The sequence below is a fragment of the Ovis canadensis genome, chromosome X (assembly GCF_042477335.2).
Source record: "Ovis canadensis isolate MfBH-ARS-UI-01 breed Bighorn chromosome X, ARS-UI_OviCan_v2, whole genome shotgun sequence".
Lineage (NCBI taxonomy): Eukaryota > Metazoa > Chordata > Mammalia > Artiodactyla > Bovidae > Ovis > Ovis canadensis.
In genome coordinates, this window is record NC_091727.1 from 76,360,027 (window position 1) to 76,374,552 (window position 14,526).

Below are 14,526 nucleotides of genomic sequence, written 5' to 3' on the forward strand. Positions count from 1 at the left end.
TAGGCAAAGATTTCTTAGATACAATTGCAAAAGTATAATCCATAAAAGAAAAAACCTGATAACTGGATTTTACCAAAGTCAAAACATGCTCTTCAAAATACACTGCTGAGAAAATTAAAAAGAAGCTACAGACTGGGAGAAAATATGTGAAAATCACATATTATACAAAGTACTTATACTCAGGGTATATTTTTAAAATCTCAGAAGTCAATAATAAGAAGACAAATTGTCCAATTTTTTAATGGCCAAAAATTCTGAACAGATATTTCTACCAAGAAACACATGAAAGATGCTCAATGTCACCATTTATTAAGGAAATGCAAATTAAAATCACAATGAGATATTACCATATGCCTTTTAGAGGAGGTAAAGTCAAAAGTACTGACCATGTAATGGCAAGGATACAGAGTGGCAGAGCTCTCACACATCACTGATAGATATGCAAAATAAGACAACTACTCTGGAAAACAGTTTGGCGGCTTCTCATTAAGTTAAACATACACTTCCCATATGACCAACTAACCCCACTACTTTGGTAATTACTGAATGGAAATAAAAATTTATGTTCACATAAAATCTGTACAAAAACATTTATAGTGGCTTTATTTGCCACTGTCTAAAACAGGAAACAACCCACATGCCCCTTAATTGGGAACTGGATAAGTGATCCATGGTACCATCATAAAATGGAATACAACTCAGCAATAAAAAAATTTATTGATACACACAACAATATATATGAATCTCAAATGTAATATACTAAGTAAATAAAGCAAGATTCAAAATATTTTATACTGTCTTCCTCTAATTATTTCATTTTGTGAAAAAGCCAAAACTACAGAGCCAGAAAGCAGATTTGTGGTTGTCAAGGGTAAAGGGAGAACTAATTTATAATGTTAAATTCTAGGAGGTGAGATAACTGTCTTCTATCTTGATGCTGGTGGTAGTTATAAGACTGTATTTTCTCAAAGCTTGCAGACTGTACACAAAAACATAATTAAGAAAATAACCTTTTCTATTTTGAGACAACTGTAGGTTCACATGCAATTATATGAAATACTACAGAAATCCTATTTACCCTTAAGCCAGTTCCCCCCATGCTAATATCTTACAAAACTATGTTATGACATTACAACCACAATAATGACAATGATGCACTCAAGATATAAATTCCATTATCACAAGAATTTGAACAATATGCTTTAATCTATGTAAATTATATATTCTATAAATGAAAAAAGTTATAAACCCTATATTTTTATTATAAAATGAAAAAAATAATACTTAATTTTAAGGCCCCTTGAAAATGATTTTCTAACCATATTCAATATTTTCATTTAAAAATTACTTATCCTTATATAATAACTGAATACATTATGATTTTCACTGTAATTTTTAAAAATCTTTTTATTGTACTACCAGGTTATTTTTCTACATTTTAAGGCTTTAAACTCTACAATTCCATTTCAAAATTAAATGTAATAAAACCCAGTCTCTAAGGTCAGTTCAGCTGAATATAACAACATAGTTTATGGAAAAGAACATTGGCTTATTTGGCTATTCCAGAGAGAGGGAAGAGGGGAAAAAAACTATCTCTGTTACTTTTCAGAGATTTACATCACTCTGTAAAGGTCCTTTGTGGTACTACTTCTGACAAAACTGGCATATAACACCAGAATTTGCTTGGTAATCAACTGACAAAAATTTTTATAATAAAAGTTAGCTACGAGATTGAATAAGACATATGTTAATCAGTGGTTTTTCCAAACCACTAATTTGAAAATAAAATGAAGAAATCAGCTATATAAAGGGTTCAGGGTGGGGCTATGTTTGAGGAGGGAGTATATCTTTATTTCTTTACATGACTCTTTTAAAGACTTTAAATTTCAAAGTGAAAGTGAAGTCACTCAGTCATGCTCCACTCTTTGCGATCCCATGATATGTAGCCTGCCAGGATTCTCCATCCATGGGACTTTCCAGGCAAGAATACTGGAGAAGTTATCATTTCCTTTTTCAGGGGATCTTCCCAACCCAGGGATGGATCCTGTGTCTCCCGCATTGCAGGCAGACTCTTCAGCATCTAAGCCACCTTCAAAAGCATGCCCAGAATACAGTATGAGTATCTGCTGCTGCTGCTAAGTTGCTTCAGTCGTGTCCCACTCTGTGCGACCCCATAGATGGCAGCCCACCAGGCTCCCCCATGCCTGGGATTCGCCAGGCAAGAATACTGGAGTGGGTTGCCATTTCCTTCTCCAATGCATGAAAGTGAAAAGTGAAAGTGAAGTCACTCAGTTGTGTCCGACTCTTAGCGACCCCATGGACTGCAGTCTACCAGGCTCCTCCATCCATTGGATTTTCCAGGCAAGAGAACTGGGGTGGGGTGCCATTGAGAATCTACTATATGTAAACTATTACAGATGAATGCATTTGCACGGCAGGAATAGAGATGCAGATGGAGGACTGGTGAAAACAGCAAGGGAAGGAGAGGGTGGGACGAGCATTAACATATAAATACTTCCATGTGTAAAATAGAAAGCTACTGGGAAGCTGCTGTATAGCACAGGGAGTTGAGCTCAATGCTTTGTGATGGCCTAAATTCTGAAAGATGACGCTGTGAAAGTGCTACACTCAATATGTCAGCAAATTTGGGAACCTCAGCAGTGGCCACAGGACTGGAAAAGGTCAGTTTTCACTCCAATCCCAAAGAAAGGCAATGCTAAAGATTGCTCAAATTATCGCTCAATTGCACTCATCTCACACGCTAGTAAAGTAATGCTCAAAATTCTCCAAGCCAGGCTTCAGCAATACGTGAACCATGAACTTCCAGACGTTCAAGCTGGTTTTAGAAAAGGCAGAGGAACCAGAGATCAAATTGCCAACATCCCCTGGATCATCGAAAAACCAAGAGTTCTAGAAAAACATCTATTTCTGCTTTACTGACAATGCCAAAGCATTTGACTGTGTGGATCACAATAAACTGTGGAAAATTCTGAAATATATGGGCATTCCAGACCACCTGACCTGCCTCTTGAGAAACCTATATGCAGGTCAGGAAACAACAGTTAGAACTGGACATGGAACAACAGACTGGTTCCAAATAGGAAAAGTAGGACGTCAAGGCTGTATATTGTCACCCAGCTTATTTAACTTACATGCAGAGTACATCATGAGAAACGCTGGGCTGCAAGAAGCGTAAGCTGGAATCAAGATTGCCGGGAGAAATCTCAATAACCTCAGATATGTGGATGACACCACCCTTATGGCAGAAAGTGAAGAGGAACTAAAAAGCCTCTTGATGAAAGTGAAGGAGGAGAGTGAAAAAGTTGGCTTAAAGCTCAACATTCAGAAAACGAAGATCATGGCATCCGGTCCCATCACCCCATGGGAAATAAATGGGGAAACAGTTGAAACAGTGCCAGACTTTATTTTTGCGGGTTCCAAAATCACTGCAGATGGTGACTGCAGCCACGAAGTTAAAAGACTCTTACTCCTTGGAAGAAAAGTTATGACCAAACGAGATAGCATATTCAAAAGCAGAGAGATTACTTTGCCAACAAAGGTCTGTCTAGTCAAGGCTATGGCTTTTCCAGTGGTCATGTATGGATGTGAGAGTTGGACTGTGAACAAAGCTGAGTGCCGAAGAATTGATGCTTTTGAACTGTGGTGTTGGAGAAGACTCTTGAGAGTCCCTTGGACTGCAAGGAGACCCAACCAGTCCCTTCTGAAGGAGATCAGCCCTGGGATTTCTTTGGAGGGAATGATGCTGAAGCTAAAATTCTAGTACTTTGGCCACCTCATGCAACGAGTTGACTCATTGGAAAAGACTCTGATGCTGAGAGGGATTGGGGGCAGGAGAACGGGAGGACAGATGGATGAGATGACTCGATGGACATGAGTCTGAGTGAACTCCGGGAGTTGGTGATGGACAGGGAGGCCTGGCGTGCTGTGATTCATGGGGTCGCAAAGAGTTGGACACAAATCAGCGACTGAACTGAACTGAACAGAAAAGGGTGGGATGGGAGTTTAAAGAGGGAGAGGATATATGTATACATATAGCTGTTGCACTTGGCTGTACAGCAGAAACACAAATGTATGGCAATTATACTCCCAATAAAAAATAATAAATGAAAAATGTAATTTCAATGACTAATTTTCAGATAGCTATAAAAATTACTTAAAACTTTTTGTAATGTATACATTTTTCCTTAAATATTCAGCTCAAGTACTGTGTGATTTAATTTTTGACACTGTATATTTTTTCTTCTCCTTTCTTTATAGAAATTACTTCTGAATTTTGTCTCTCAGAAGTGATTCTGGTGACTCCAGATTACCTTTCCTACCCAGATTTGTGATACTGTAACACCCATCCTTGTCCAAATCCCTGACCCATCCATGGCACCTTCTCCTCACACTAGATTCTCAGTCTGCCCCTTCATGTATTTTCATTTCCAAGACTAAGGGTTCTTAATCGAGCTAATGTCTTAGAGTTATTAGTTCCTTTGCCTAAAAAGAGACCAGACCACCTTACCTGCCTCCTGAGATATCTGTATGCAAGTCAAGAAGCAACAGTTAGAATGGGACATGGAATAAAGGATTGGTTCCAAATTGGGAAAGGAGTACATCAAGGCTGTATTATGCTGTCACTCTATTTATTTAACCTATATGCAGAGTACATCATGCAAAATGCCAGGCTGGATGAAGCACAAGCTGGAATCAAGATTGCAGGGAGAAATATCAATAATCTCAGAAATGCAGATGACATCACCCCTATGGCAAAAAGCAAAGAGAACTAAAAAGCCTCTTGATGAAAGTGGAAGAGGAGAGTGAAAAAAGCTGGCTTAAAATTCAACGTTCAAAAAATGAAGATCATGGCATCCAGTTCCATCACTTCATGGCAAATAGATTGAGAAACAATGGAAACAGCAACAGACTTTATTTTGGGGGACTCCAAAATCACTGCAGATGGTGACTGCTGCCATGAAATTAAAAGATGCTTGCTCCTTGGAAGAAAAGCTATGACCAACCTAAACAGCCTATTAAAGGGCAGAGAGAGATATTACTTTGCTAACAAAGGTCCCTTTAGTGAAAGCTATAGTTTTTCCAGTAGTCATATATGGATGTTGACAGTTGGACCACAAGGAAAGCTGAATACTGAAGAATTAATGCTTTTGAACTTTGGTGTTAGAAAAGACTCTTGAGAGTCCTTTGGACTGCAAGGAGATTCAACCAGTCCATCCTAAAGGAAATCAGTCCTGAATATTCATTGGAAGGGCTGATGCTGAAGCTGAAGCTCCAATCCTTTGGCCACCTGATGTAAATAATTGACTCACTGGAAAAGACCCTGATGCTGGGAAAGATTGAGGGCAGGAAAAAAAGGGGACAACAGGATGAGATGGTTGGATGGCATCACCAACTCGATGGACATGAGTCTGAGCAAGCTCTTGGAGTTGGTAATGGACAGGGAAACCTGGAATGCTGACAAAGAGTCGGACACAACTGAGCGACTGAACTGAACTGAATTGAAAAAGAGAACTTGAATGGCTCACGGAAAGTACTATATATGACTCAGGAATTTTACCAGACTGGCCAAAGCATGCAAACCTGAAAAAGAAAAGCTGAACTCAGGAAGAGACAGCTGTGGAATGTTTCTGTCTGCAGACAACATGACTTATGTTCCATCTATAAATTCCACAGGTTGCTGATAAAAATGAGTAACACAGTTCACCAAATATAAGACCAGAATAGTGAAAAGCAGAGATAAGGGATGACTTACTCTTCCAGATCAGATTTTAAACTGTATTATAAGCAGTTGTATTTAAAACCTGAGTGTCTAAAAAGCTATTAAAGTAGGTATTTAAAAGTTTTAAAAAGAAAACAGCGACCACAGACAGTTCAAATCATCTCTGTTCAATTTATAATTTTTAATATAGAGTAATGAGTAACCTTTTTTCTAAACCAGGCAAGTCATGTAATATAGTTTGTTTTTACAAAAACTAGTAGATGGTATTCCAGCAAAAAAAAAAAAAAAAAGAAAGAAAGGCTAAGACATAAAAACAATATAAATTATATATTAGGAAGTATACATATATTTCGGGAACATTCACTGTCATTCTACTGATCTTCACTATACAAACATAATTCCAGTATGAGGTTAATCAGGCTCAAAGCACAGTCATATAAAGGAAATTTTCTATAGTCTGCTGCTATTCCAGAGTAATCTGTTAAAAAGTCTATTCCTCTTTGGAGGATTTTTAAAGTGAACAGGTAAAGAAAAAAAAGTATCTTCTAAAAAAAAGATAATCTTCTAAGATTATTCTCGGGAAACTTAGAATGCTGAGGAAGACCATAACTAGAAAAGACATTCCTAAATCACTTGAGATCACTGTTATCAAAGACAAATAGCAAATAGCACTTTTGATGACAGTATTCAAAACGGAAGGAAGGGTAGGGAAGGAAGGAGGAAACAGGCACAGCACATAAGAAAGGAAGAAAAAAGAGAAAGAAAGGAAGAATAAAAAGAAAAAGGAAAGAAAAAACTGAAATGTCTTAAAATACATGCTTGCTATGAGTTATCTTTAACCAACCACACTGGATTATGGAAAGGTTAAACTTCAAATTAGGTTATAATCATTAAACTGTAAATTAGCTAGTATTTATCCTTGTGCACTTTCTTTAAAGAAATATTGGTGTCACTTTAAAGGAATATAGACTGAATTATTTAAAAATATACATAAATCACAGTTTCTTTCCATTATAATCCTTGAGTCCCTTGCTTATAAATTAACATTGATTCTAAACATTTTTTACTCCTAAGCCAATTTAAGCCCAAAAGATATAACAGCAGAGTTCATATTATAAGACTAAATATAAATCGAGTTGATATCATTATTCACCCAATTAACCTTAATGTAGAAGAGAGATAAAGGTAGAATTTATTCTACTCTCTCCCCACTTTCCTTCCTCACCTGAGACACTACAAGCATAATTTATTAAGAAAAATGAAAAGAATTAAATATAATTAGCTTTGAATTAAAGATTGTTATAAAATTAAAAAATATATGTTTTATATAAAATTTCAAAACTCTGCTGTTCTCTCTTCATATTTTTCTTCCTTGTTCTCTTGTGTATGCATGCTAAGTCACTTCAGTCATGTCTGACTCTTTGGAACCCTATGGATTGTAGCCTGCCAGGCTACTTGCTCTGCCCATGGGATTCTCCAGGCAAGAATACTGGAGTGTATTGCATGCCCTCCTCCAGCGGATGTTCCTGACCCAAGGATCAAACCCACTCTAAATCTGTTTAAATCTGCTTTGATTGTCTCATGTATGAGAAAGATACTCAGGTTGTGAGTCAATAAGATTTACTACTTTACTTGAACTTTGTCACATTTACTTGAGCTTTCAAGTTAACAACTTCATACTTTACTTTTACACTGAAGCGGTATACTTAAGAATTTAAAGCAAAATTCTGAAAGAGATGAGAATACCAGACCACCTGACCTGCCTCTTGAGAAACCTATATGCAGGTCAGGAAGCAACAGTTCGAACTGGACATGGAACAACAGACTGGTTCCAAATAGGTAAAGGAGCATGGCAAGGCTGTATATTGTCACCCTGCTTATTTAACTTATATGCAGAGTACATCATGAGAAATGCTGGGCTGCAAGAAACACAAGCTGGAATCAAGATTGCTGGGAGAAATATCAATAGCCTCAGATATGCAGATGAAACCACCCTTATGGCAGAAAGTGAAGAGGAACTAAAAAGCCTCTTGATGAAAGTGAAGGAGAGTGAAAAAGTTGGCTTAAAGCTCAATATTCAGAAAACTAAGATCATGGCATTTGGTCCCATCACTTCATGGGAAATAGATGGGGAAACAGTGGAAACAGTGGCTGACTTTATTTTTTTGGGCTCCAAAATCACTGCAGATGGTGATTGCAGCCATGAAATTAAAAGATGCTTACTCCGTGGAAGGAAAGTTATGACCAACCGAGATAGCATATTCAAAAGCAGAAACATTACTTTGCTGACTAAGGTCCATCTAGTCAAGGCTATGGCTTTTCCAATGGTCATGTATGGATGTGAGAGTTGGACTGTGAAGAAAGCAAGGTGCTGAAAAATTGATGCTTTTGAACTGTGTGTTGGAGAAGACTCTTGAGAGTCCCTTGGACTGCAAGGAGACCCAACCAGTCCATTCTAAAGGAGATCAGCCCTGGGTGTTTTTTGGAAGGAATGATGCTGAAGCTGAAACTCCAGTACTTTGACCACCTAATGTGAAGAGTTGACTCATTGGAAAAGACTCTGATGCTGGGAGGGATTGGGGGCAGGCAGAGAAGGGGACGACAGAGGATGAGATGGCTGGATGGCATCACCACCTTGATGGATGTGAGTTTGAGTGAATTCTGGGAGGTGGTGATGGACAGGGAGGCCTGGCGTGCTGCGATTCATGGGGTAGCAAAGAGTCGGACACGACTGAGCGACTGAACTGAACTGAACCTTTAAAGTGTACTGGTCCAAACTTGTTTGTAAAGACCGTATCTTCATTTTATCTCTTTTTTAACATTCTGATAATTAAATACAGAATTTACTACCTATTTAAAACATAAGTAACCTTTTGAGATTGGCTCACTCAGCATAATGCCCAGTCCAAGTTGCTGCATATACTGCTGAGTAGTATTCTACTATATAGATGTACCCATCCATTTACTCTTTGAAGGACATCTTGGACATTTCTAGCCTTGGGCCATTTCAAATAGAGCTGCTATGAAAATTCATGTATAGATTTTTTAATATAAATTTATTTTCATTGGAGGTTAATTACTTTACAATATTGTATTGGTTTTGCCATACATTTATATTAAGAAAAAAGAAAACTCACGTATAGATTTTTTGTGTGCATGTAAGTTTTTATTTCTCTAGGATAAATGTCCAGGTATGTGACTACTGTACAGTTCTATTTGTATCATATTCTTAAAGTAACAAACTGGGAAATGTAGAGCAGATAAATGGTTGTTAAGAGTTAAAGAAGGGGGTAAGAATTTGATTATAAATGGACAGATATGGTTGTAGATCAGTTCTGCTTATTGATAATGATGATGGTATTCAAATCTACGTATATGGATATAATGTCATGGAGACAAACAAAAAAATGAATACATGCAAAAACCGGTGAAATACAAGTAAAATATATAGTCTAGTTAGTTCTACTGTACCTATCAATTTCCTGAGTTTGACAACACAGTAGTAATTTTATAAAATGTCATCATATGGGAAGCTGGGTAATGGCACTATTTTTGCAACTTATTGTCAGTCTATAATTATTTGAAAGTAAAAGATTTTAATGGTATAATAAGGAGACTTTATGCCTAAGAGTCCGGAGAGAATTAGCAGAGTGTGTTATATACTGTAAACACTCAGCATTCAAAATAAAGTAAAAAATAAAACATGTTTTTACCAAAAAAAAAAAAAGAATAAAATGAACCTCTGATTATGAAACACCTGGTTTAAAAGTTTATAATTCACTATATTTCAAATGTGGTAACTACTTATGATAAATCTTTCAGTCTAGACTGAAATAAAAATGATCTGCTTTCACCTAGAAAACCAAATGTCATTTCTTAATGAGGACAATGACACTACTGTATAATTTTTTGTATTACAATTAGAGCATATTGAGAGTTATCTACCCTTTAAATGAACTTTAGTTCACTAAAGAAATGAATAAAATGCAAATTAAATCAAGAGGAAAAACAGGCTTAGACAAATATACATATTAATAAAAACAGAAAACAGGCTTAGGATAGAATAAGAAAATTTGCATACCTGTTAACTTGATATGTCCTATTTCATCAAGCAAAATGCTGTAAATCAAAATTCATATTCAATAACACAGGATAAAATATTCACATAAAATTTGATGTACCAGAAAATTTTGAAATGACTAATTTAAAATCAATGGGTATCTGATGAAGATTACTTTTTAAAGTATGTTTCATATAATTGTATAATTCATGTATATTTTCATAGAATCTTTAAAATAATAGACTTAATGAAGAAAAAAGTAGTAGAAATACTGGGAACAGGTATACATAAAAGGAATACAACTTTACTTTTCTGGCTTCAGGTCTCTATATACAATTCCTAATCGATGTAGATGATCCAAAGCAAGGGCTAGTTCTGCAAGGTAGAATTTCACATCTTCCTCTGTAAACAGAACCTAGAATAAAATAATAATTTACCATTTAATCTTTTTTTCAATGTTGCAATTATTTAAATTTTGTTCTTTTAAAAACAGGAAACAGACAAATCTAGGCAAACAGGAAAATAAAACAAGTATACAGATGAAATTAACTTCTTTAAGAATCCTTCTCTCACTATTAATCATTTTAATGTGGATCTTCCTAAAATATATTATGCAGTTTGTATATCTATTTACACTGAATGTACCACACAGATTTACCTTTTAAAAAATGATTTATTATCATAATTTAATTATTAATCTTAGTATACTAATATATAGGGATATTCTCAGGATCTTTACAATATATTGGTTATTTTGCTTTAGTACTGGAATTCCACTATTTCTACTATTTTCTCTTTCATTTTCTACTATCACTTCTCAGTGATAATTTTGCTTTTAGCAGGTCTACTAACCTAAAGCTTCTATTACTAATATAAGTTGTCAATTAGTAACTCTTACATTAAACACAATTCTAAATCCAATCCCTGACCTAAGGGGTAGCTCCAGGACTCTTCTGGCAGCAAAATATATGGGTCTGCTGCTGCTGCTGCTAAGTTACTTCAGTTGTGTCTGACTGTGCGACCCCACAGACAGCAGCCCACTAGGCTCCCCTGTCCCTGGGATTCTCTAGGCAAGAACACTGGAGTGGGTTGCCAATATGGGTCTAAAGGCACTGAATTCCTAAATCTTTTGTGCCTGGGAATAGAGTTACTATGATAAAGTGAAAAGTGCACTGGACTTAGAATTAGCAGTATGAGGTCTGACATGTCACTTAGCCCTCTGGGCTTAAGTTTCTAAACCTGTAAAATAAGGATAATAGTATCTGCTACATCTATTTAACAAGATTGTTTTAAGAGTCAGCTTAGTTTATGTGGGGAAAAAAGCTTTGTAAATTATAAAAGTCTATGTGTTCAACGATGAGCTGGTATTATTATAGGTCTACATCTATATTCATAAGTAAGTGTTATTTAAACACAAAATTGAGCACTATACAACCATTAGATGTAATTGTTAAGATTTAGCAAGGGCTTCTAATTGGCAAAACAAATGACTTGTCTAGAATTTTTTTTTTAATTTTCATTAAAGAAATATATAGATTATTAAGAAAGTTCAAAATTTGAATGACATATCATAAAATCTTGAAACTGGCTTTTCCACTCAGAAACATGGCCACTGAATTACATTATGCCAATTAAGATTACTAGTAAAATTGCTGAGAATGAGCAATTTAAGATAAATTTTGATACTCCACTCACTTTTTAAAATAATCTGCAGATAAACAAAGACTTTCATTATCTAAGTTTCAGGAGAATTCATTTGACTATTATAATGGCAAAAGTATAAGAACATTTTCACATGATATTTTATTAAGAAGAAAAACAGATGTTACCTATTTCACCTTTGAATAAGGCTAATCAAAGCGTTCACTGCAATTTAACACATAAGAAAACCCTAAACAAAAATCTTTGAAACTCTAAAAGAAGAAACAGTCTATAGTTTAGTTTGTTGTTGTTTTAGTCATAAATTGTTTGGGACTCTTTGTGACCCTATGGACTGTAGCCCACCTGGCTCCTCTGTCCATGGGACTTCCCAGGCAAGAGTCTGGAGTGGGTTGTCATTTCCCTCTCCAGGGACCCTGTGTCTCCTGCACTGGCAGGCAGATTCTTTACCACTGCACCACTAAGAAAGCCCAGTTTATAGCTTATGGCAATTATATGTTTTTCTAGGCAGGTTAGTTTATAATTCTGAGTGTCCTGATGTAAGGTGGTGATAACACTGACCTCATAAGGTTGTTTGGAAGATAATGAATGAAAAGTGACTAGCACATAATAGTAAGTTTCTTTATGTCCCTCATAAGGTTTTCCTCAAAGACAATTTCATAACAAGATAACATACTTGCCAGTTTATAGTTTAAACTTTTCATTCATTATGTTATTACGATCTTCCAAACAATCTTACGAGGTTCGTATTATCATCACCTTATGTATGGACACTCAGAGTGATAAACTAACCTGCCCAGAAAAACACAGTAAGAATGCTCAGGATTTGAACTCAGAAATAACTGTCCCTAAGAACTCCCTGTTCCCCAGAATCCACTTTTGCCATATGCTATGTTAAAACTTTTATAAGTTTCAGGTTCACTACCACTAATGTTTTCCTAGTCACTAATTACCCTGAGTCTTCCCCCAAATAAAAATCATGTAAAACCCCAGCACCCTGAGTTAAGAAATGCTAGTATTTTTGTTTGCTTTTCAAGACATTCATGTATATATGTATGAGTGTGTACATTTCAATATATTTGAGATCACACTATATATATACTAGTTAGTGGACTCCTTTTCTCCCACTTAATATCACAGGGATTCTTTTAATATCTTTAAAACTTATTTATAAAGAGTTTTCAACAGCTATACAATATTAACATACTAATTTACTATAGTCTACCTAATTTTTATTTAGGTTATTTCAATTTTTCACTGTTATAAATAAATCAGCAATATGCATATATATTTCTGATACTTATAGTTACTTCCCCAAAATGGATTTTATGAGAAATAAAAAAGCAAATACTATACAGTCAAGGAGAATAAACAGTCCAAGATTCTTGACATACATAACAAAATTATTTGTCAAAGGGTTATAATAATTTACACTTCCATCAGCAGCTTATGAAAGCACGTGTCTTACCATAGTCATGGCAGCACTGAAAATTACCCTTTTAAAAAATCTTTTCTAAACTGACAAACAAAGATGGTATCCACTGTCTTAAAATTTTATTCTTAGGCTATATATTTTTCCATGTCTAATGACCTTTCTAGATTTTTAGTGAACTATCAGTAATGTTTTTTCCTATTTCCCATTATCTGCTGTTTTTTTTTTCAATTGGAAAAAATTCTTTAAATAATAAAAATGTCAGTTCATCATATTACATGTAGATATTTTCCCCACTTTGTGCTGGTTTTTTATGTTTAGTAATTCTTAATTTTATGTACACAAATTTAAATATAATTTCTGTATGATTTTACTTCATCACTTTCATGATCAATAAGACCTGCATTTAATAATCAACTACATGTGCTGTGCTGTGCTTAGTTGCTCAGCCATGTCCGACTCTTTGTGACCCCATGGATTATAACCCACCAGGTTCCTCTGTCCATGGGGATTCTCCAGGCATGAATACAAGAGTGGGCTGCCATGTATTCCTCAATCAACTACATATTCAGCTGCATTTTCTTTCAGAATGAATTTTTTTCCAGATTTACCTCTTCAATGTAAGTAAGATTTATCCTTGTAAGTGGTAGTGATAATTTAAAATGTTTTTTTTTTCTTTCTGAAATATCTAACCAATTTCTCATATACTGTTTACTGAACAATCATTTTCTTTGCCATTACCTTGTGATTCTTCTTCTACTATAATATATGATAAATCACATATACCAGAATTTTCCTGGAATATGCAGTATGTTTCTAATCTTGTGTTGATACTATGATGGTTTGCTTATAGTAGCAGCTTAATAAAGTTTTAAACAAGTGATAGAGCAAGGAGAGGGTGTTCTTTATTTTCAAAACATCTTAGTTCTTTTCATTTACTTTTCCAAGCACACTGATAAAATCATCTTTCAATTTCATACAAGAATTCCTGTTGGGACTTTGTTTGAAATCTTGTTAGGTCTACAAGTTAATTCTGGAAGAACTAGCAGCTTTATAAGTATCAGTCATTCATCCTATTATATTTTCTTGACATTAGCAAAACATGGTATGGCCTAAGAGTGAGGGGTGTGTGTGTGTGTGTGTGTGTGTGTCTGTGTATGTGTGTGCGTGTGCACATGTGTGTGTGTTTGTGAGGAAAGAAATTTGGGGAGATGTCATTCCCTTTTATATATATATATATATATATATATATATCACACAAAATAAAATTCTTTTTGACATTAGCCAGTTTATTTTTTATTTTTTTAATATAAATTTATTTATTTTAATTGGAGGTTAATTACTTACACATACAAAAATGTATTTTTAAAAGTGTCTTTCTAAGACTTAAAGAGTAAGTAAGTTCTCATTTTTGGTGATATGATATAGCAGCTTTTTTGTACAGATACATGAAGTAAAACCAATAAAAAAACTTATTAACAAGCTATCTATAGAAGTAACCATTAAATAATTTCTTAGAAGCCTGCTTAATGATTATACTAATTTATTATCTTTGGGAAATGAATTTTAAATGCTTGTTATTACCTAATATTCCAGACTTAGGAATCAAAACTTACTAACTGCATTTCTGTGCTA

The 14,526-nt window shown here is 35.0% G+C and overlaps 1 protein-coding gene across 15 annotated transcripts in view; it reads right to left on the reverse strand.

Annotated features, from left to right (window-relative positions):
• Positions 1–14,526, reverse strand: part of RPS6KA6 (ribosomal protein S6 kinase A6) — a 259,279-nt gene that overhangs the window by 72,209 nt on the left and 172,544 nt on the right. For all 15 annotated transcript variants that reach the window (XM_070290374.1, XM_070290366.1, XM_070290369.1 and 12 more), the window contains 2 exons: positions 10,109–10,215; positions 9,822–9,859 (listed from right to left, as the gene is read on the reverse strand). In XM_070290374.1, the coding sequence (XP_070146475.1) occupies positions 9,822–9,859; positions 10,109–10,215 (145 nt within the window). The remainder of the gene's footprint in view (positions 1–9,821; positions 9,860–10,108; positions 10,216–14,526) is intronic.